At 40.3% G+C, this 24,680-nt stretch overlaps 1 protein-coding gene across 2 annotated transcripts in view; it reads left to right on the top strand.

Moving 5' to 3' along the window:
• Positions 1-24,680, top strand: part of glt1d1 (glycosyltransferase 1 domain containing 1) — a 98,516-nt gene that overhangs the window by 41,127 nt on the left and 32,709 nt on the right. For both annotated transcript variants that reach the window (XM_060843669.1, XM_060843668.1), the window contains 2 exons: positions 14,654-14,749; positions 16,224-16,273. In XM_060843669.1, coding sequence (XP_060699652.1) covers positions 14,654-14,749; positions 16,224-16,273 — 146 coding nt within the window. The remainder of the gene's footprint in view (positions 1-14,653; positions 14,750-16,223; positions 16,274-24,680) is intronic.

The raw sequence follows: 24,680 nt of genomic DNA, 5'->3' as shown, positions 1-24,680 counted from the left end.
TCACATCGTTCTGAGCATAAGCTACAACCACGTTCTAAGAGCTGAACAACAGTGTCAGCATTTTCTCTGCTTGTAGTGCAGAACTGGATGCATCCATTACTTGGTCTCTGTCTGTTAGATGCCTACAAACCATTCTAAACAAAACTACTGTCTGTGATGGTCATCGATTTATAGGGAAGCCTGTAAACTGATACCAAAAATAGTTTCCTATCCTTTCTTCCCGATGGCAACATGAAACACATTTAGATTTCCATTCAGGTTGAAATGCTAAGTAGCTGCCTTTGATCGCATTCTCCCGCCGCCCATCCTAGAAGTAAGCTGGTAGATCACAGCATAACTACTTAAAATCTGCTACCTTTAACACCTGATGGGACTTTGCGAGACTCAGGATTTATTCACCATAAACTCAAGATACTGCTGACATTATCTCTAGATATCTCCTACTATCTTCTTAGTAAAACAAATCAAGCCTTTCTTTTATCCCCAGCAATCCAGTGACTCAAGTCGACATTCACAAGACTGCAGAACAGATTACATGACCCCCTTTTGATTTGATTTGATTTATTATTGTCACCTGTACCTAGGTACAGTGAAAAGTTTTGTTTTGCATTCAGTACAGGCAGATCATACCATACAAAATGCATTAGGGTAGTAGTACAAAGCGAAGGGTACACTACAGCTGCAAAAGAATGAGATCAGTATTAAATTTAAAACTTGAGAGATCCATTCAGAAGTCTGATAACAGCGAGGAAGAACTGTTCTTGAATCTGTTGGTATGTGTTTTTCAGCTTTTGTATCTTCTGCGCAATGGAAAAGGTAGGAAGAGATTATAATCAGAGTGGAAGGGATCTTTGATAACGTGGGATGCCTTGTCAAGGCAGCAAGAAGTATTGATGAATTGAAAGTTGGTTTGCGTGAAGGACTGGGCTGACTACAACTCGTTGTAGTTTCCTACGGTCCTGGGAAGAGCAGTTGCCACACCTAGCCATGATGCATCTGGGTAGATGGTGCATCTGTAACATTTGGTAAGAGTCTTTGTGGACATGTCGAATTTCCTTAGCCTCCTGAGAGAGGTGTTGTTGTACTTTCTTGACCATAGCATTAACGTGGGTGGGCCAGGACAGATTGTTGTGATCATCGCTCCTAGGAACTTGACATTCTCGACCATCTCCATTTCATCATCACCTTTCTCCACTCTGTCATTCACCTTAAATTTAAAATCACGAAATGTTATAATCCATGAACAAAAAGATACAGTCTGGAGGCATAACCTTATAAACTTCCTAATTGTAACACATTGTCATCAGATCCTGGTGCTCAGTTTTAGCATTATAGACAAGGCAGCCAAGTATGCTAACTCCCTGCCATTGCTCACACCACACAGTGGCTCTCTTATTTCCAAACCCATCACTGTATCCCTATCAAGAACGTAAGTTCCAACTATTGTTTTCATCAATACATGCTGTAGCAGTTCCCAGAAATTCCTCTTTCAGTCTTTGATCCAGTATCTGATAACAGCCATGTTACGATTTTTCTTGACCTTGCAATATAAGTTGAATAAATCAGCAAGGATGAGAAGCATAGCAGGTTTTAGATACACAAGACAAAAAAAAGCACATACAATGAGGCTTAATGTGATAAGGTATTTGATGCAAATGAAGTGACAAGGACAGTACCAAGAGAAAAAGCAATGGGTAAAAGATCCAAACAGAGAGAGACAAATATTAAGAAATCAAGAGAAATATAGTTAACAGAATTGTTTTTATTTTTAATTTTTGACTTGAGCAACATTGCAGAGCATCCCTTAATCTAACTTGTTATTGTAGTGTTCAGCAGAAAAAAACTGTGCAAATGACAGGCAAGATGCTTTCATAAAAGCAGCTAATGGCAAGATACTAATAATAAATTGCTGTTAATGTTGTTTGCAATCTTTTAAGTGAAGATTTCTATTTTGAAAACAGTGATTTTGACAATGAAAGGTTAATAAATATACCTTCTTTCCATGTACTTTACTCTTCTTGCTCCATTATCATGTGTCTAAAACTGATTGCAGTATCTTGTATGTATTGTAAGGCATGGCTTCCATTGCCATTTCACCTTTTGAATGTCCAGGGCAGTAGGTGTCCTTCACCTGTATCCTATAATAGTCGGCAGCTATTAACATTTACGTATAATACGCAGTTTATGTTTTATTTTCAAGGATTCATTTCTAAGCTGTAGGCTTAACAAAAATGTGAAAACATGCACGTTTCCATTTCTCTTGTTGAATGATCAGTGTGACTTTTTAATGAAAGTTTAATGGTTAGTCCTTAAGATGATACTATCTTGGATAAGAATATAAGCTGAATAATGATTAAAAATGGTATAATGTTTCTGATCACAATATATATCACAATTTATTGTAATAATTCTCACTGAATTAAATGGCACAATTTAACTGCAGAATATTTATAGTAAAAAAATTAATATTAAAAGCTTCAGCCTGATTAGCAGTCAAGTATTCCCGGGACTAATGTGTGAAAAGTGGTTGGATTAGCTGGAACTATGGTTACTGGAGTTCAGAGGAATGGGGGGGATCTCATAGAAATCTATAAAATTCTAACAAGATTAGACAGGATAAATGTAGGAAGGATGTTCAGTCTTTAAAAAAGTCAAAACAGCGACATTTTAAAAGGAGGAAAGGCAGACATAGAAAGCGAGTACATGGTCAGAAGGGAGAGAGAGAAAGAAACCTGCTTGCTGACGCAGCAGCAAATCTGCACAGTTACTGCCTTTGCTGTTTGAGTTCATGCATCCCTGAACATCGGACTGAGTCTAGGAAAAATTAACAAACAGCGAAATTCACAGCTGACCGTGGAGGAACCAGCACAGAAACAGATATGTTCATGGTTTTTATAGCGTAACCATGCTGTAAGTCTACAATACTGAACAGAGTGAGTCTTTCTTGATTATCTGTTTAATTGAAATATGTCTCTTAATTAAATTTAAAAAAATATAAACCATAAGTACTCAATTCGCTTGGACCAGTGGTTTTTTAGAACAAAAAGACAGTGCTATTTTCTGGGTCTGTAGATTGTGAAGGAGCAAAAATGGCCTTTACTAGAGTGATATGCGCTTTTTGTCAGATGTGGGAGTTTAGGGAGAGTTTCCAAGTTACTGATTATTATGTCTGCAGTTAATATGTTTGGTTGCAAATCCTATCATATCGCATGGACCGATTGGAGTGACAGTTAGAGGCAATGAGGAATTTACAAGAGCTAGGGGGTGTGATGGATGGCAGTTATAGGAAGGGAGAAAAACCACAGATACAACCAGGCAGATGGGTTAACTCCAGGAAAGGTAGGGGGGGGGAGCAGGTAGTGCAGGAATCTTCTGTGGCTATCCCCATTTCAAACCAAGTATGCTATTTTGGAAAAGATAGGGTGTGGTGAACTCTCAGAGGAACGTAGCACGAACAGCCAAGTTTCTGGCATCGAGACTAGCTCTAATGTAATCAGGGGTCCAAGCGAATGAATGTGATAGGAGACTCTCTAGTCAGAGGTACAGACAGACATTTCTGTGGCTAGCAGCAAAAAACCAGACTGGTGTGTTGCCTCCCTGGTGCCAGGATCAAGGATGTCTCAGAGCGTGTAAAATGTTCTCAAAGGGGAGAGAGCACAGCAGGAGTTGGAAACAACTACATAGGAAGGGAAAAGAAAGATTCTAAAGGGAGAATACAGAATGTTAGGCAGGAATTTTAGAAGGAGATCTTCGAGAGTAGTAATATCTGGATTACTCCCGGTGCCATTAGCTAGGGAACGTAGGAATAGGAGGATAGAGCAGATGAATGTATGGCTGAGGGGCTGTATATGGGAGAAGGATTCACATTTTTGGATCATTGGAATCTCTTCTGGGGTAGAAGTGAACTTGTACGAGAAGGATGGATTGCACTTGAATTGGAAGGGGATTAATATACTGGCAGGGAGATTTGATAGGGCTGTTCAGAGGATTTAAACAGGTGAGGTGGTGATAGTGGGGGGAGCAGGGTGGGGGTGTGGGACCAAGGGAGACAGTGAGGAAAGAGATCAATTTGAGATTGGTACAGTTGGGAAAGGGAGTGAGTTACACAGACAGGGCAGGTAGGAACAAAGCAGAGAACAAGGTAGGATTGATAAATTAAACTGCATTTACTTCAATGCAAGAGGCCCAACAGGGAAGGCAGATGAACAAAGGGCATGGTTAGGAACATTTGACTGGGATATCATGTTAATTATAGAAATGTGGCTCAGAGATGGACATAACTTGCATTTTTGGTGTTTTTGATAAGGGACAGCATTACTGCTGTAGTTAGGGAGGATATTCCTGGGAATGCATCCAGGGAAGTTAGTTGGGTGGAACTGAGAAATAAGAAAGGAATGATCATCTTATTGGGATTGTATTATAGACCTCCTAATAGTCAGCGGGAAATTGAGAAACAAATTTGTAAGGAAATCTCAAATATCTATAAGAATAATAGGGTGGTAATGGTAGGGCATTTTAACTTTCCAAACATAGACTGGGGCTGCCATAGTATTAAGGGTTTAGACAGAGAGGAATTTGTTAAGTATGTACAAGAAAATTTCCTGATTCAGTGTGCGGATGTACCTACTCGCGAAAGTGTAAAACTTGACCTATTCTTGGGGAAATAAGGCAGGGCTAGTGACTGAGGGTAAAACTATTAGTTTTAAAATAGAGATGGAAGAAGATAGACCAGATTTAAAAGTTAAAGTTCTAAATTGGAGAAAGGCCAATTTTGAGGGAATTAGGCAAGAGCTTTCAAAAGCTGATTGGGGGCAGATGTTCGCAGGTAAAGGGACAGCTGGAAAATGGGAAGCCTTCTAAAATGAGATAATGAGAGTCCAGAGACAGTATTTTCCATATAGGGTGAAAGGAAAGGCTGGTAGTTATAGGGAATGCTGGATGACAAGAGAAATAGAGGTTTTGATTAAGAAAAAGAGGGAAGCATTTGTCAGATATACACAGGAGAGATCGAGTGAATCCTGAGAAGAGTATAAAGGCAATAGGAGTATAGTTAAGGGGGAAATCAGGAGAGCAAAAAAGGGGACATGAGATAGCATTGGTAAATAGTGTGAAGGAGAATCCAAACGGATTTTACAAATACATTAAGGATAAAAGGGTAAATAGGGAGAGAATAGGACCCCTCAAAGATCAGCCAGGCAGGCTATGTGTAGAGCAGCAGGAGATGAGGGAGATACTAACCAAGTATTTTGCATCAGTGTTAACTGTGGAGAAGGAGGTATAGAATATGGGGAAATAAATGGTGACAGCTTGCAAAATGCCCATATTACAGAGGAGGAGGTGCTGGATGTTTTGAAAAGTATGAAAGTGGATAAATCCCCAGGACCCGCTCAGGTCATAGAGTCATAGAGATGTACAGCATGGAAACAGACCCTTCGGTCCAACCCGTCCATGCCGACCAGATATCCCAGCCCAATCTAGTCCCACCTGCCAGTACCCGGCCCATATCCCTCCAAATTCTTCCTATTCATATACACATCCAAATGCCTCTTAAATGTTGCAATTGTACCAGCCTCCACCATTTCCTCTGGCAGCTCATTCTATATACGTACCACCCTCTGTCTGAAAAGTTTGTCCCTTAGGTCTCTTTTACATCTTTCCCCTCTCATCCTAAACCTATACCCTCTAGTTCTGGACTTTCTGACCCCAGGGAAAAGACTTTGCCTATTCACCCTATCCATGCCCCTCATAATTTTATAAACCTCTATAAGGTCACCCCTCAGCCTCCTAAGCTCCAGGGAAAACAGCCCCAGCCTGTTCAGCCTCTCCCTATAGCTCAAATCCTTCAACCCTGGCAACATCCTTGTAAATCTTTTCTGAACCCTTGCAAGTTTCACAACAACTTTCCAATAGAAGGGAGACCAGATTGCATGCAATATTCCAACAGTGGCCTAACCAATGTCCTGTTCAGGCGCAACATGCCCTCCCAGCTCCTGTACTCAGTCCTCTGACTAATAAAGGAAAGCATACCAAATGCCTTCTTCACTATCCTATCTACCTGCGCCTCTACTTTCAAGGAGCTGTGAACCTGCACTCCAAGGTCTCTTTGTTCAGCAACACTCCCACTACCATTACCAACACGACCTTACCATTAAATCCTAGAACTCTGTGGGAAGCCAGAGAAGTGATTGCTGGGCCCCTTGCTGAAATACTTGTATTATTGATAGTGACAGGTGAGGTGCCAGAAGACTGGAAGGTGGCTAACATGATGTGTCACTGTTTAAAAAAGGTGATAAGGAAATGCCAGGGATTTATAGACCGGTAAGCCCGACATCCGTGGTGGGCAGGTTGTTGAAGGGAATCCTGAGGGACAGGATTTACATGTATTTGGAAAAGCAAGGATTGATTGGGGATAGTCAACATGTTTGTATGTGAGAGGTCATGTTTCACAAACCTGATTGAGTTTTTTGAAGAAGTAACAAAGAGGATTGATGAGGGCAGAACAGTAGACATGATCTATATGGACTTCAGTAAGGTGTTCGACAAGGTTCCTCATGGGAGGCTGGTTGACAAGGCTGGATCTCATGGAATACAGGGAGAACTAGCCATTTGGATACAGAACTAGCTGAAATGTAGAAGACAGAGGGTGGTGGTGGAGGGTGGTTTTTCAGACTGGAGGCCTGTGACAGTGGTGTGCCACAGGGATCAGTGCTGGGTCTACTGATTTTCATCATCTATATAAATGATTTGGATGTGAACATAGGAGATATAGTTAGTAAGTTTGGAGGTGTAGTGAACAACGAAGAAGGTTACCTCAGATTACAGTGGGATCTTGATCAGACAATCAATAGGCTGAGGATTGGCAGATGGTGTTTTTTTTAGATAAATGTGAGGTGCTGCATGTTGGAAAGGCAAATCAGAGCAGGTCTAATACACTTAATGGTAAGATCCTAGGGAGTGTCGATGAACGAAGAGACCTTAGAGTGCATTCCTAGTTCCTTGAAAGTAGAGTCGCACATAGATAGGACACTGAAAAAGGCATTTTGGTATGCTTCCCTTTATTGTTCAGAGTATTGAGTACTGGAGTTGGGAGGTCATGTTGCACTTGTACTGGACATTGGTTAGGCTGCTTTTGGAATATTGCGTGCAGTTCTGGTCTCCTTCCTTTCAGAATAATGTTGTGATACTTGAAAGGGTTCAGAAAAGACTTTACAAGGATGTTGCCAGGGTTGGATTACTTGAAGTATAGGGAGAGGCTGAATAGGCTAGGGCTATTTTCCCTGGAGTGTCGGAGGCTTAGGGATGACCTTATAGAGATTTATAAAATCATGAGGGATATGGATAGGATAAGCAGATAAGGTCTTTTCCCGGGGTAGGGGAGTCCAGAACTAGAGGGCATAGGTTCAGGGTGAGAGGAGAAAGATATCAAAGGGACCTAAGGGCAAGTTTTTCATGCAGAGGGTGGTGCGTGTATGGAATGAGCTGCCAGAGGAAGTGGTGGAGGCTGGTACAATTACAGCATTTAAAAGGCACCTGCATGGGTATATGAATAGGAAGGGTTTAGAAGGTATGGACCTGCTGGCAGATAGTACTTGATTAATTTAAGATATCTGGTTGGCATGGACAGGTTGGACCGAAGGTTCTGTTTCCGTGCTTTATATCTCTATGACTCTATGACTGAGTTTCCAGAACCAGAGTTCACTGTCTAAGGATATGGGGTTTGGGCGGTTAGGATTGAGATTAGGGGATATTTCTTAACCCAGAGAGTGTTAAGCTTTTGGAATTCTCTGTCACAGAAAGTGGTCGAAGCCAACTCATTGAATGTTTTCAAGAAAGAGTTGGATATAGTTCTTCAGCCAAAAGTATCAAATGGCATGGGAAGAAAACAGAAACAGGGCACTGAGTTGGATGATCAGCCATGGCATAGTGAACGGTAGAGTTTCAAAAGCCAAGTGGCCTCTTCCTGCTCCTAGTTTCTGTTTCTGTGTTGAGTGTTCCAAAACTGACTTCCTTAGTAAACCACGTTTTTTCTCGAAACTTTTGATAATTTGAGTAAAGAGCTTCATCGATTATAGTCTTCTTCTTGAAGAAAATTCAATTTAAAGAAGGTCTTGTTTTGCTTTATCAAAGCATCATCTAAGATAAAAATGGTTTGTTGCATTGAAAATGTTAAAATTAACAATGGGCAGAATTTTTCCACAGTGAATGACATGGGCATTGGTGAGAAATTTGGGAAAATCTTGTGAGTCAGTTGTGAAGACTTCTCGATGCTGAGAGAAAAAGGTCCCATTTTCAACCAAATGCTGAACGACAAAACAACATTCTCTCTAGTAAACTGCAAGAGGCCTTTTGCATGTATTAGAATTTCTTGACACCTTATTTGACCAGAAACCATAAGAAGTAGAAGCAGGAGTAGGCCATTGAGCCCATTGAGTCTGTTTGCCATTCAGTAATATCATTTCTGATCTGATAATCCTATAAGTGGTTAGTCTGCCACATTTCCATGCAAACTTATATTCTCTAACCTGCTGCATAGAAACTAGATGCTAATAATTCCCAAGTCAGAGAGGTTAGCTGGTGACTCCAACTTGCTACCATCTCCTCCAGCCCTTCACCTTGGACACCAGTCACCAATATCTCAGGGCACACTCCATGAGCAGTTGCTACATGGATCCTACAAAAATTGGCATCCATCTTGTACCAGCTTTTCTGCACCCATGGCACAACTCTGAAACAAGATCTGCACTTTAGAGTGCACATAGACAGGTAAACAGTTTTTGGATTTGACCAGGCTGTATCTTGAGGATCCTCACTTGCTGCCTTGGTACTCACTGTGTTTGCATGTGCTTAGATACCTACAGCATCCCTACCTTGCCTTATTCTGCCTTTTTGCACTGTGCGCCTTCAGTCACTGCTTGAAGGGTAACAGTACTTCTGCCTTGTTTTGTCTTTAACACAGACACAAAGCAAGGCAGTTTGTCATAGTTGTCAGCAGTTATCAGTCAAAGGGGTAGATAGTTGCTGTACTGCACCCTGTTGTTGACAGTCTCATATCTGCAATCTGTCCTCTGGGCAGTTAGAGATTGGCAATAAATATCCACAACCAATAAATGGATTCAAAAGGGCATTTTCATAGATCAGTCCAGTTGCTTGGACACGGTTAGTTGGCTACTTGAGGATTCCTGATGAAGAGACTATGCCCGAAACACGATTCTTCTGCTCCTCAGATGCTGCCTGACCTAATGTGCTTTTCCAGCACCACACTCTTGACTCTGATCTCCAGCAACTGCAGTCGTCACTTTCTACTACTTAAGGTTGTCAGGGTCAGGCCGTGTGTTTTTTGTTGCTGTCTGGGGAATGGGCCACAAACAGTCCTGAAGGTCCAGTTCAACTTTGGGGAGTCACATTAAATCTGTCAGGGAGTTGCAAATGGATCAGTCAGGGGTCTGGTCTATTATCAGTCGAGGCTGTGTGTCCAATCAGTCATGGAAATGGGTCACAGTCATTTTTGGGAATCAATTCAGAGATTATCAGGAGCTGCTACAGTGCTAGAGAATGGTGATGAGGTCATGTGATTGTGGAGGTTGGAGGCAGCCTGCTGGAATACATAGAGGACAATAATTGTGAAGGGGTGATGTCAACAAAGAAATGTATTTCAGGTGGTGGAATACTCTATTGCAAGGGAGAGCGACCCTGGCCTCAGTGGGGATAAACTACAGCATGATCAATATATTGGTTGGCAGGAATAAACTGTGGGGCCTGAGCTCATGAGGTAATATTGAGAGCTGAAGTGATTCAAAGAGTGTGTGATAATGCATAGGGGCGCAGTACTGACACCATGTGACTGCATTCTATATTAATGTGATTTGTAAATGAACTCGAAATGGAAAATGGCTGAAACCACAGTTGGATTTTTTTTGCTGTCTGAGCAGAATGCACCTAACTTGTGAACAATGTGAAGCCCTTCAAGAGTCAATTGCATTACTTAGGCATAGTAACATCTGCAGCATAGCATCATGTATGTGTAATGTATGCAGTGTCCAACTGTGTGGGGTGCAAATCCGATCACAAGAAATCTTGACCATGGCATTGGTCATTGCACATTGATCATAATCATTTCTGTAATCACAGTTGACCTTAAAAGTGACATCTACGAGTCACAATGCATAAATCCAATCCAAGATCTTACAGGCTGCACAAGAGCATGGAATTGGTTTCCTGTCATTTGAACTGCAAGTATTTGCCAACATACTCGTAGGTGCAATGAAATTTCTCTTGGGTAATGCAGGTGATGGAAGACAAGGTATCAGTAATCATACAGCACTTTCAATCTCCTCGTGTTTTTGTGTGACATAAAATGTCCTATATTTATCAGTCTGAAGGCCCTATGTCCAAGTTCCATGGAGCAGGATTCCGTGGCCTTCCACGTTGGAGTTGTCCATGTCCCATTGTCTGTAAGACTATGCTAAACTGTAAAGTTTGTATGGTGTGAATATTGACTGTTCATATTCTTTTTCTTATATTGTTCATTAAGTCCCACAGTCCAAAGATGTGCAGGTTAGGTGGATTGACTATGCTAAGTTGCACCATAGTGTGGCTAAGTGGATTAACTATGGTAAATATGGGGTTATGAGGATATGTTGGGATGCTCTTTGGAATGTTGGTGATAACTTGGGCCCAAAAGGCTTCTATCTGCACTGAGGCGATTCCATGATTAAGGTTCATTGGAAGCATGACCAATCAATTCAGCCGCAGCAGGGGTTATTGCCACTGCTAATGCATAGCTACAAGGATACAGTGAAATGGAGGTGAAACAGAAACGTCAGCAAGTCCAGGACCAGCAGATGCTGAACAGCGCCTATGTGAAGAGGCCACAGTTGAAGGTCCCCACAGGATTTGGAAGACTGACAGAAGGCCCAGAGTCCATCATCTTCAATAACATTTCCTTCAGATGAGCAATAAGAGATGACACCACAGACTGAGGGTGTCCCAAGACACAGTCACAGATCTGTGCCAACCTGTCCTGATGATCATCAAGGTGACAACTGGCCAAATTCTTTATAGAGCTTATTATTTCCAATGAGCCACTGAGGACTTGTGTGGGATCTCTCAATCCTCAAATCACAGATGTATTAATGGCTGTTACCAATGCAATTTGTGCCAGATCACACTGCGTAATCTCATGTCTCGATGAACAATTGGCTTTGGCAGCACAGCTGGCTTTCCCAGATGCAGGACACAATAGACTACACACATCACATACAACGCCATATCAAAGTACAACTGACTTCTACAACTGAACAGGGCTCCATTCCATCAATGTACAAGTCATCTGTGATCACCAGTGCAACACTTTAGGCATCTGCAGTGGTTTTCTTGGAAGTTGCCATGATGCCTGCGTCCTTGAGAACTCTCATGTTGCTGGTTTGTATCAAGAACTGGATGCCTCAAGATAGATGATGACTGGGAGACAAGGGCTACTGTCTGCAACCATGGCTGATGACTCCATTACACAACATCTGACAGAAGCTGAACGTATGTATAATGCAGTCCATTTCTCCAACCGAACCATCCTGCGGCAAATGTTGATGTGCTAAAAATAAGATTCCAATGTTTGGACACGTCTTGACAGTCCTTCAATTTAGTCCAGACTGTATACTACAAATGCCTAACATACTGTGCTCTGCACAACTGGAGCAAGTTTTAAGGGATTGTGATGGACTTGAAGAACTGGGAGAGTGACAGCAGTCTTCTGAGGAGGAAGATGAGAATATTGATCAGAGCAACACCACATAATGGACCATTACAGCATCATATGCAGCAAGTCAAACAGGATTTCATTGAAACCTGGTTTGAGTAGGTGTGAGCTGGATGTACTGATCATTCATTGACTGCTGATGAAAAGAGCAGCAGTCTCTGTCTGTTCCCAGAGGCAATTGCAGCTTCTGTTCTTTTTGTTTTGTTCACTTTTATAGTCGCACAGTCGTACAGCACAGAAACAAACTCTTCGGTCTAACCAGTCCATGCCGAACACAATCCCCAACTAAACTAGGCCCACCTACCTGCCACTGGCTCATATCCCTCCAAATCTATTCATGTACTTCTATAAATATCCACATCCACCACTTCCTTAAGATGTGCATGCCGCACGCGAGCCACCCTCTGTGTAAAATGTTTGCCCCCATGTCTTTTTAAATCTCTCTCCTCTCATCTTAAAAATGTGCCCCCGGTTTTGAAATTCCCCGTCCAAGGGAAAAGTTAACTACCATTAACCCCTTCTATGCCCCTCATTATATATACACTTCTGTAAGGTTGCCCTTCTATGTTCGAGTGAAAAAAGTCTCAACCTACCCAGCCTTTCTTTATAACTCAAACCTTTCTTCCCCAGCAACGTCCTGGTGGATGTCTTCTGAAACCTGTCCAGCAATAATAATCTACCTATAGCAGGGCAACTAGACCTGGATTTAGTATTCCAGAAGAGGCCTCACCAATGTCCTGCACAACCTCAACATGACTTTCCAATTCCTATACTCAAAGGATTGAGCAATGAAGGCAAGCGTGCTAAATACCTTTTTAACCACCTATCTATATGTGACACAAACTTCAAAGAGTTATGTACCTGAACCCCTAGGTCCCTCTGTTCTATAACACCACCCAAGACCCTACCATTAATTGTATATGTCCTACCCTTTGCTGAACCAAAGTGCATGTTTTGAACTGTTTGAAGTCATTTCAGTATGCAATGGTCCCACATTAAACAGTGAGAAGATGTTGAGCTACACTGAGCTTTGAGGACAGAGTTGCATTCCCTGAGACAGGGTTGTTAGATGGGATGAGGTTAAAGATGAGTAAATTGTGTAGCTTCTTAAAGAGCAACAGATGTTTGAATGTCCTCTTTAATATGCGAAGTATCAGCGATGTCACCTGTGAGCTCTGAGAAGCATTTGCCTTTGGTTACGTTTCCATGACATGCATAGTGAAAGGCAGCTCCAAAGGACAGAGCTGGACTGAATTCACAGCTGGGCTTTAAAGATGGTATTAGCACCAGAAGTCCCAGGTAGTGGTGAGTGGGAGAATACAACAAACAGGGTATCATTGGGGGATGGTGACCAGGTAATTAGACAAATTTGAGAAATGGCGTAAGAAACGCCATGAGGGCTTACTGAGAGAAGCCTTCCATGAAACTTACCAGAGTTACCACTTAGCCAATTGCTAGTAAAATCCAGCCAAATATTTTCCTGTGTTTAAGCTGATAATTGATTGTAAATTATTCGATGCAAATTGATTTTTATGGTTACGTCATCAAATCTAATGTCTAATCCACATTTTCTTTTCCCCTTTTTGCCCAGTGGTACAAAACCTAGTCATTATCGGTGGCTTGTATCAACTTCACATGTACTGAAAGTATTGTATCAAATCAAGTCTTTTTTTTTCTTCTTCATTCTAATCACTGTTATCTTACTTCCCCTCAGTGGTTTGTAAAATCAGTTTTTAAATTAAAAAAAATCTTATTTGTGAAGCTCCGACAATATTGTTGCATATAACTTATGGTAGTAGAATATGTTAACGCATATAGGATGTTGGAACACTTAGGTGTGTGCTGATAATCACACACTTGGGTCAGAATAATGAAGTGTAGACAGACTCTTTCTCAAAACTCACTTTTCCATCTTTTATCACTGTTGACCCTGTTGTGTTACACATAATATTGATGAAATGAGAATGGATTACAAACCAGTCATCCAGTTGATAATCATATGTCAACTAAAACTGTGAGCAAAGCCAGATACGTTATTCATTTAAATCCCATGACGGAGTTATTTGCATATGGATTTTCTTTTAAATTCTGCTTTAGCTTGTTTGAGGTAAAATATGCTATGAAATCCACTTGGTAGAAGTTAGCAGGCTATTTTATTATTTTGGATGGTGAACTAAATAGGATTTTGCTGTGCTCTATATAAAAGATAGCCAATTATTCTGTTTTACTGCACTAAATTTAACTTTCCCCTACAGAACCACTTTATCATGTACAGGCATGGCTACTACATCATTGTCTAGTTCATTTCCTTTTGAGTACATAGTCTTTCCTGATTTGAAATTTGCCAGCAAAAAGAGGATTACTTTCATCTGTTGTTTTATTGAGTACAGATGAGCATAGTTTTTGCAATTTAAGTTTGCAAATGGTAAAATTAAATGTTTCTGCATTGCCTTTTAGAAGCAAAACACACAGCACACATGAAGTAATCTTAGGAGAAAGCAAGCCCAGGAACAGAACTGAGATCAATGCCAGCTTTACAATCTCTTTCCAAGAAAATTGATTGCTTTAATTGAGCCTGCTGAAATGCTGACATTTTTAAGAAATTTTCCGTTCTGAATCAAAGCTGAAAGATTGTGACATTCTTGAGTTAACAGTTTGCAATAAAGTAATCGTCAGTGTAAACTAAAACATAGAATGTTGCAAACATGTTAATTTTCTATATCAATCTGACTTTTCTGTTCCACTGGAATAACAACACAAAACTAGATCGTTCTGATTTTTAAAAATTATCTTTTGCAAAAGGTAGTTTAATAATGACTGGATTTTTTCAGATTGAAAAGATTACTGAATGTGATTTTCTACTTTATAAATGAATATTTTCCCATATATTGATTACAGGGATTCATTGTAAGAATATTGACGCATATATATTTCTTTTGGTGTGTGGACTTCGGCGAGTTAAAGATCCCCTCTTTTTGGTGGATGCTTTTTCAGGTACTTAAGATAGATTTCATTACCTTAATGTATTGAATGTCCCTTGACTTTTAAGTGGTAATGTTCGTAATTGTACTCTCTTTATAATCCAGGCATGTATATTCTGCATTGAACTGTTGATCCTTCTATTAATTACTTCTGTGAATTGAAAGCTTATTACTTTATGCTGTAATGAGAAGAAGAGAGGCCTTGTACACTCTGGAAACCTCGCTTAGAATAAATGCAACCTAGTTTGGTCATTGGTACTATTTTGGGAGCTTAATTGTCACAACTTATGAAATCTAATGCAGCTTCAGCTTTTTTCATGTATTATTAATGAGATTTGAGACAAATAATTTGAGGAATTATGCAGACTTTCTTGCCAAACCATGAACTATATTTTGTCATTAATAACTGTTGATGAAACATTTTGTCTTTTCCAACTGGACATTCCTTCTGTGAAGGAGCTTCAAAGCTGTACAGTTAATGACAGAGATAGTTCCTATTAATCAAACCTCACCTAAAGTTTAAACGCAAGAAATTTGAAGATGCTACAACAGATATTACAAAATATGCGTTTTTAATCTAGGTATTATGCTTTATTTGTATTATATTTAAATATAGCACTAAAACAGGTCAGTTGCACCGATTAACCTATCCTGATGTTTATGATCCATGCAAATATCTTCCCACCCTCCCTCATCTAGCCCTATCAGCAGATTCTGCTATTCCTTTCTCTCTCCTTGGTTTATCTAGCTTCCTCCTGAGAATCTATGTAATAGCCATATTCCAAACATTCCTTGGGTACTGAGGTCTCTTCTGAATTCCTTATTTAACAACCATCCAATATTTATGACTGAGTTTTGGACGTGGGGAGATTTTTCATAAATTTACATGGAACAATTTGTAGCAATTTTTATAGTGATAAAATGAACTATCTGAATATTTACATCTAACAAAATGGGAACAAATATGACCATATTAAGTTATATTGGTTATAATTACAGTAACGCTTTTACTGTGTAATTGGTAACTGTCAACAGTGTAGATTGTAAGTTGAAATGCTTAAAAACAGGATCCAGAACTAAATACAAGACCAGAAATGACTTAGCAGTTTATCCTGACCAGTCTCAAAAACGAATCTTATTAAACACCCTTTCCCTCAAATTCTGATCTAATTTCAACCTGATTTTTTTCCTTTGCTATCTTCCTCCAGCATTTCTCTGAAAATTCCATACCATGCATTCATCATCTGTTGGCTAAAGTAATTTATATTTAACTGCCTGCACTATTTCCCTTTTCCAAGAACCCAGTTTTAAAGTTAATTTCAGAGTTACTGCTGAGGTTTAGTCTTATCTATTTCCTTGAAGCTATTAAATGGAAATGAAACAGTGTACCGTTGTCATGAAGTCAATGTAACTGAAATATGGCCAAAATCTACAGCAAAATCCATTTCATGTATTTCAGCTGACTTTTTTAAAATCTTGTTTTATAGTTTGGCATAAGGAAGATCCAAGGGTTTATTTAATTATTATTGGACCAGAGGTAAGATCTTTCTTCAAATGTTTGAATGTCTATTTTTCTCATAAAGGCTGTTTTATTGAACTGTGTAGTGTTCTTCTGCACAGTAGATGGTATATTAAGCAGGCCCAAGTTATCACCATTCCAATGTGATGAAGGTCTGTGATATTCTATTATTGTTTGGAAACTGAGGGTTCTCATATGACTGGAACTATGCATAGCTCTGATTTGTACTTCTGTACTGTTTGGATCAAGAAGGAAAAACATAACACATCATGAGGGATACAACCAACCTGGTAATCTGTTCATGTGAATTTTAATTAGGCTTTTAAAAGATCCTTGAGGGGAATAAAGTTGTCGTTTAGGTATAAAAGGTAGAGAGGAAAATGTTAGATTGTTGCTGAACAACAAGGCGATCTGTGGCACAAAGAGTCAGAAACTGAAACAAGTATATTTAGAAACACAGAAATGTCTAGAAGATTTATTTCAGTGAGTGTACAGGCTTCTGTCGGAAAGCACAGATCTGTGGCAGCAATGTTAACGGTTTAGCGGTTTTTAAAACAGTCCAGACTGGAGTTAAGCAATCTGTCATGGTTTGATATCAGCATGAGAAGGCTGTGGAAGAAAGCTGTGAAAGTGGAGTTTAAACAATCATTGTCAAGAAATAAGTGAGCTCTGTTAGCAGTTTGTTGAATCATCTTATGAAAAGATACTAACCAAAGATGTAGCATTGAGTGAATGCAGGAGTTTGCCTTGAAAAAGCCAAGTTTAGTTGTGCCAACTAAAGAAGGAACTACTTTTAAGTGGGAGCAAAGTGACCTTTCACTAAGGTTTGAGTATCGATAATGTTTTGGAAGGTACAAGATTTGACTCTTCACTTCCGCTATTGTCATAAGATCATTTCATGTAATTCTTAATATCATATGAGTGGTGTTTTCTTTTCCTTTTGTCTGTTCTTGTGTTAAACATACATTGAGGAGAAAGTGAGGACTGCAGATGCTGGAGATCAGAGCTGAAAATGTGTTGCTGGAAAAGCGCAGCAGGTCAGGCAGCATCCAAGAAGCAGGAGAATCGATATTTGGCAACTTCTTGTAAAAACGTTCAGTAACTGACTATATTGTAAAAATAAAACTTATAATTTAATTCAGGTTTGACTCTGATAGTGAATTGTCCTATATTACCAACAACTAGGATCATAACTAAATGTATTATCCTTACAAATCAATATGGAGTTGTGTAACCAGTCTTTATTCAGTAGACTTATGAAAATATGTTAGAAAATGAGTTTTTTTTATTTTTGTATTCAAGAGATGCAAGCACCGTAGGCAAGATCAGCATTTATTGCCGATACCTGATTACCTTTCAGTCTGTACAATGAAGGCACTCTCACAGTGCTGTTGAGAACCAAGTTCCAGGATTTAGATTTAGTGACAATAAAGCAATAATGATCTATTTCCAAGTCAGGATAGTATATGTCTTGAAGGTGAACTTACAGCTGATGGTGTTTCCATATGCCAGCTGCTCTTGTTCTTCAAGGTGGTCACTCCATGCCCTGGTTTATAAGATAGTATTGGCATTCCTTGAGTGAGTTGCTGCAATGTACCTTGCAGATGGTGCACACTTCTGACTCTACCAATACTACGTGAAAGATGGCTAAGGTGGTTGCAATTAATCAGAATGCATTGCCTTTAGTGATTTCAAGTTTTGAGTGTTGCTGAAGCTGCATTCGTTCAAGGGAATGGGAACTTTGCACTTCTGACTTATGCTATGTAAATGGTAAACAGACTTTGCATAGTTAGGAGGTGAGTAGCATGTTCAGAGTTCCCTGCCTCAGACTTGCTTTTGTAGTTATGTGTTTAAGTGACTAGTCCAGTTACATTTTAGATCACTAGTAACCCCTCAGAATGTTGATTGTGGAGGATTCAACAATAGAAGTGCCAATGTATGTCAACAAGTAATTTTTTTGTTGGAGACTTTCATTGCCTGGCATTTGGTGCTTGCCACTTATCCCAAGACTGAATGTTGTCTCGATCTTACCACATTCAGGCACGGACTGATTCAGTATCTGAGGAGCTAGGATGGGGACTGAACTCTGCAATTGGCAGCAAACATCTGCTTGGATTTTTGGCAGATCTAGTTCCTTGAAATTGGTGAGAATTTTGAAGAGTTGGCTGAGCTAGTTGTATCTCTGTTGTGTCCGAATCAGATGGCTATTTTGAAGCCAAATGATCTGTTCGGTTTTAGACCTTTACTACATTGTAGGTATTCAATACAACTGAATAGCTTAGGCCATGTTGGAAGGTGGTTTAGAGCCAATCATGTTACTCTGGGTCTCCACTCACAAGGGCCAGACTAAGTATGAATGGTGGGTACGCTTCCTAAAAGTCATGGGTAAACCAAATGTTTTCTTTAATGAAAATTTGGTAGTTTTGTGGTTACCATCACTGAAAGTAGCTTTTTATTGTAGATTTTTAAAAATTAACTAAATCTACATTCCACAGTTTTCATGGTGGGGTTTGGACTTAGCTCTCTGAATTGTTGATCTGGGCTTCAGGATTTATGTGTACATAACATACTGCTTTGAAACTGTATTCTCAATTTTAATTTTAGTAATCATTTGATTATGTTTACCTTGCTCTCATGTGAAACATTTTGGATGTTGTATGAGCTTATGGCTTGGGCTTTGGATTGAGAGTCAGGAACAGTGAAGGGAAGCATGCTGGGGAAATAAAAGCTTGTCTGGAAAGAGAAAAGTGGAGGGGTGTAAAAAGTAACTCTAGAGATAGGGATAAGGCACTTAAAAAACAAGTTATAGTAAACGAGGTAACAATTAATGAAGGCTTTATTTGGCTTTCGAGCCTGCTTTTTGTCATGGATTAAGATCATGGCTAATCTTCTGTGTGCACTCGACCTTCCTGTGCTATCTCATCCCTTACTTCCCTTAGCATTCAAAAGGCTTATTAAACTCTATCATGAATATCTTAAATGACTGAGAATCATAGATTCCCTGGGTTAAAGAATTCCAAAGATTCATAACACTTTGAGTGAAGAAATTTCTCCACTTCTCAGTACTAAAGGTGAGTAGTTTTATTTTGTATTTGTAATCCTGGATTTGAGATTTCCCAACCAAGAAAAAAAACATTTTCTCAGTATTTATCCTCTCAAAGCCCCTTGAGAATTGTCTCTGTTTCAATTAAACCACTTCTAATTTAAAATCTGATTGAAGATTTGTAGCTCGGGTATCCGTTGTTGTGGTTCTGCTCGCCGAGCTGGAAGTTTTTGCTGCAAACGTTTCGTTCCCTGGCTAGGGAACATCATCAGTGCTGTTGGAGCCTCGTGTGAAGCGCTGCTTTGATGTTTCTTCCGGTATTTATATTGGTTTGTTCTTGCCGCTTCCGGGTGTCAGTTTCAGCTGTAGCGATTTGTATGTGGGGTCCAGGTCGATGTGTCTGTTGATGGATGTTCTTGCCGCTTCCGAGTGTCAGTTTCAGCTGTAGTGGTTTGTATATGGTGTCCAGGTCAATGTGTCTGTTGATGGAGTTTGGGGATGAATGCCATGCCTCTAGGAATTCTCTGGCTGTTCTCTGTCACTAGAACAAAGGACCCAATACCCAGCATGAGCCAAACTAACGTAGTTTACAAAATACCATGCAAGGACTGCACAAAACACTATATAGGACAAACAGGAAGACAGCTAACAATCCGCATCCATGAACATCAGCTAGCCACAAAACGACACGACCAGCTATCTCTAGTAGCCATACACTCAGACAACCATCAACATGAATTTGACTGGGAAAACACCACTATCATAGGACAAGCCAGACGGAGAACAGCCAGAGAATTCCTAGAGGCATGGCATTCATCCCCAAACTCCATCCTCAGACACATTGTCCTGGACACCATATACAAACCACTACAGCTGAAACTGACAGTCGGAAGCGGCAAGAACATCCATCAACAGACACATCGACCTGGACCCCACATACAAATCACTACAGCTGAAACTGACACCCGGAAGCGGCAAGAACAAACCAATATAAATACCGGAAGAAACATCAAAGCAGCGCTTCACACGAGGCTCCAACAGCACTGATGATGTTCCCTAGCCAGGGAACGAAACGTTTGCAGCAAAAACTTCCAGCTCGGCGAGCAGAACCACAACAACGGATACCCGAGCTACAAATCTTCAATCAAATTTTAAACACTTACGGGCGAGAAACGCTGAAACAAGCCAGGAGATGGGAATCCTGCGCTAACCGCCTCAGCGCAACATATGAACAACTCCGGTTCCTCCACGAATGCAGAAAAAATCAAATCCTTCCACAATGTGTCAAGTACAGACCGCCAGTAAATAACCCACAAGCCAGGGAAACAGCCAAGAAGAACGGATTCAGGATGGTCCAGGTAATGATCACAGACGCTCACAACCGACTGCACAGATACAAGCAAGAAATTGCACGCCAAAAGTCGTTAATTTCAAAAACCACTAATCAGGAATGGACCTGGACCATAGAACAGGCTATCACTATAGGACAGAACAGGACAACACTCCGCAAAAAAACAGCACTAAGAGAAAAAATGGACAAACTAACACACAAAAAGGAGGACACTATAACACACAACTGGGTTAAAAACCTCTCCCACAGACAGCTCACAGACATGGAAAGAACTATACTGGCCAAGGGACTCAAATACAACCACAGGGATGCCAACACAGCAGACTTCCTAGCAGCACTAGAAAGCACACTCAGGAACAATGGACTGACAGAAGAGACACAACAAACAGTGAGACAAACGGTAGTACCCATGATGATAAGAAAACGACAAACACATAACCTCAACACCAAGGAGAGGGAAGCACTGAAAGCACTGAAAAATGACAAAAACATAATCATACTACCGGCAGATAAAGGCAGAATGACGGTCATCCTAGATAAATCAGACTACATCAGTAAAGCACAACAACTACTCGCAGACACCAACACTTACCAAATGAAGGATTCCGACCCCACACCACAACTCACCAATAGAATAAACAACACACTAAGGAATCTACAAAAAAACGGACAGATAACCAAAGCGGACCAGCAAAGAATGAAACCTGAAAGCAACAACACCCCCAGATTCTATGGACTACCCAAAGTACACAAACCAGACATCCCACTCAGACCCATAGTATCACTACCAGGGACACCAGCATACAAACTGGCCAAAGAACTACAACAAAAACTGAAACACCTAGTCAGTGGATCCAAACACTCCATACAATCAACACAGGAATTCTTGGACGTCATCAGGAATACACACATAGACAAAGAAGAAACCATGGTATCATTCGACGTGACGGCACTGTTCACTTCAATTGACAAAACCCTAGCCAGAGAAACAATAGCCAACCTACTGGACATACATAACAGAACACAGGAGGCCGAACCTATCAACAAGGACGGCATACTTAAACTACTGGACCTGTGCCTCACCACACACTTTACATTCAACAATCAGATATACGAACAAATCAACGGAACACCCATGGGATCACCAATCTCGGGACTCATAGCAGAGGCAGTTATGCAAACTGCCATACCACAAATCCAACCCAAACTCTGGATCAGATATGTTGATGACACCTTTGTAATCATCAAAAACACAGATATAGAAAAAACACACCGAATCATCAACGCCACACTCACAGGAATCCGATTCACACGAGAAGAGGAAAAGGATAGCCAACTCCCATTCCTAGACGTGTTAGTAGAGAGAACACCCAACGGAGAATTCACCACAAGGGTACACAGGAAACCAACACACACAGACCAAGTCTTAAACTATGAAAGTAACCACCCCAACACACACAAACGAAGTTGCATCAGGACACTATTCAAAAGGGCCACAACACACTGCAGTACACCAGAACTGCGAAAAGAGGAAGAGGAACATCTATACAAGGTATTCGCCAAAAACGGATACCCACGCAACTTTATCACCAGATGCCTAAGAGATAGACCGAGGAACGAGGACATGCCACAACCAAAAGGACTAGCCACTCTACCATACGTCAGGAGAGTCTCAGAACTGACAGCCAGACTACTGCGACCCTTAGGACTCATAACAGCACACAAGCCAACATCCACGCTCAGACAACAACTCACTAGAACAAAGGACCCAATACCCAGCATGAGCCAAACTAACGTAGTTTACAAAATACCATGCAAGGACTGCACAAAACACTATATAGGACAAACAGGAAGACAGCTAACAATCCGCATCCATGAACATCAGCTAGCCACAAAACGACATGACCAGCTATCTCTAGTAGCCATACACTCAGACAGTCATCAACATGAATTTGACTGGGAAAACACCACTATCATAGGACAAGCCAGACAGAGAACAGCCAGAGAATTCCTAGAGGCATGGCATTCATCCCCAAACTCCATCAACAGACACATTGACCTGGACACCATATACAAACCACTACAGCTGAAACTGACAGTCGGAAGCGGCAAGAACAAACCAATATAAATACCGGAAGAAACATCAAAGCAGCGCTTCACACGAGGCTCCACCAGCACTGATGATGTTCCCTAGCCAGGGAACGAAACGTTTGCAGCAAAAACTTCCAGCTCGGCGAGCAGAACCACAACCACTTCTAATTATTTAAACTCCAGGGAATGTAACCATAGTCTGTTCAATCTCTCATGGCCCATCCCAGAAACTAACGTAGTGAATCTCTGTTACATTCTGGCCAGATCCTAATGCTCTCCTAAAGTAGTTTTCAATAAAGGGTTAACTTCAGAGATGAACTTTGGCCATGAGCTAGCAATTTTTAGGGATAAATATCCTTATTAAACTTGGTTTAGATATGGAATTTGGACAGTATTTCAGGTCAGCAGATGGACGTGTCTCTCCACATTGCTAAACAATTTAATGTGTTTTCTTTGTTAATTACTTTGATGTTGCCAATAAGCCTGTCTGGCTGACTGCCATTTAGAAGGGTTGCATTGCAGATTTGCCATTTCTCTGTATTAATTTTCTAGTCAGCTTTTGCACTCATTTTCTAATGAACAGTTCTAATAAACAATGTGGCTGTTTAATGAAGTTGTTTTTAACATTGTGCCAGCTTGAAAGTGTTTCAGTAATGCCCATATATCTGCAGGAGTTGCAGTGAGGAAACTATTTGCTATATTCTACATTTGCAAAGCCATGTTGTGCTCAAACTGTATAAAACAAAGTGGGTCTTTGACTGTGTTTGATCAGTTCAGAGACTGATCTAAGTCTGATCGCCTTGTCAACCCACTAAAGAGAGGGACTTCTATAGTGGCTGAACAGGAAGAAGCTTTTCAGTGGATTAAAGGCTTCTTTTAGCCCTATTTTAAAACTGGTGTAGCTTTGTGACTAATACCAAGAAAATGTTACTGAAGTGTATATTTGGGTAGATGTGAGAAAACTATTCTTGTTTGTGCACTATTCTTGTTTGTATCTTTGCACTTTGCCTTCCTGGTGTCAAAATGGCAGCTCATGATAACATTTTTTGCCCAAAACCTTTAGCTCACTGTTTGTTCCCTGACTGAAGCCAGGATTTTTCAGTTTGCCCTTTGTTTCCAAAGTTCTTTTATGCTCAATGTACCAGCATAGAATTGTTGAGTGTTTTGAGCTTATGTTTGTGTTGGTAGCAAAAAGTAAATAAAATGCAACTGGGATAAAAAAAAGATAAGAATAAAGAATGAAAATTGAAAATAAATGAGTTTGAAAGGACACTTGAAGCAGAGAGAAAATGGCTAACACAAAGGAGGCAACTGGAAAAAAATAAATGGCAGCTATGGAAGTTTAAAGAGTCAAATTGGAAAAGGCATCAAGAAAAGTTTGAAAGTAAGATAATGTGAAAGACATCCAGGGAAATCACACAAAAGAGTGGAAATGTGCCAAAGTTAAAAGAGCAAATAGCAACAGGAGAACTGCAGCATCGGTTTACCGATAAGAAATCAAATGCCTGTATATCCAGTAAATTTTATGTTTTAATTAATTGCAAGACATGATTTCAAATGCAAACCTGAAACATACTGTAATTCACCATCATAGTAGACTGAAAAGGGATAGACCTTGGGATAGTAGAACATATTTCAGAAACATAAATATGTCATGAAACAGCTCTGAGTCATGCAGTGACTTCATTGGCAATTTGGTGTATTTACAGTAGATTGGCAAAGGGTCCAGTATAAATTTGGAACTTTCAGTAACATATATTAAGTAATATATTAAGTGCATAGGGAAGGCTTTCATCATTTCACATAATCTGTGGAACATCACCTTCATAACAACTGCTGTTGAATTTATCTGACATTACATCATCAAGGCCAACATCACAAGTGTAATTCTGAGGCACAAGGAGGCATTCCCTGCCATCCACCTTGATCATGTATGTATC

This window comes from Hemiscyllium ocellatum, chromosome 24 (genome assembly GCF_020745735.1).
Source record: "Hemiscyllium ocellatum isolate sHemOce1 chromosome 24, sHemOce1.pat.X.cur, whole genome shotgun sequence".
Taxonomy (NCBI): domain Eukaryota; kingdom Metazoa; phylum Chordata; class Chondrichthyes; order Orectolobiformes; family Hemiscylliidae; genus Hemiscyllium; species Hemiscyllium ocellatum.
The sequence above is the reverse complement of the archived record's forward strand: the minus strand, read 5'-3'. Positions and strand labels throughout refer to the sequence as shown.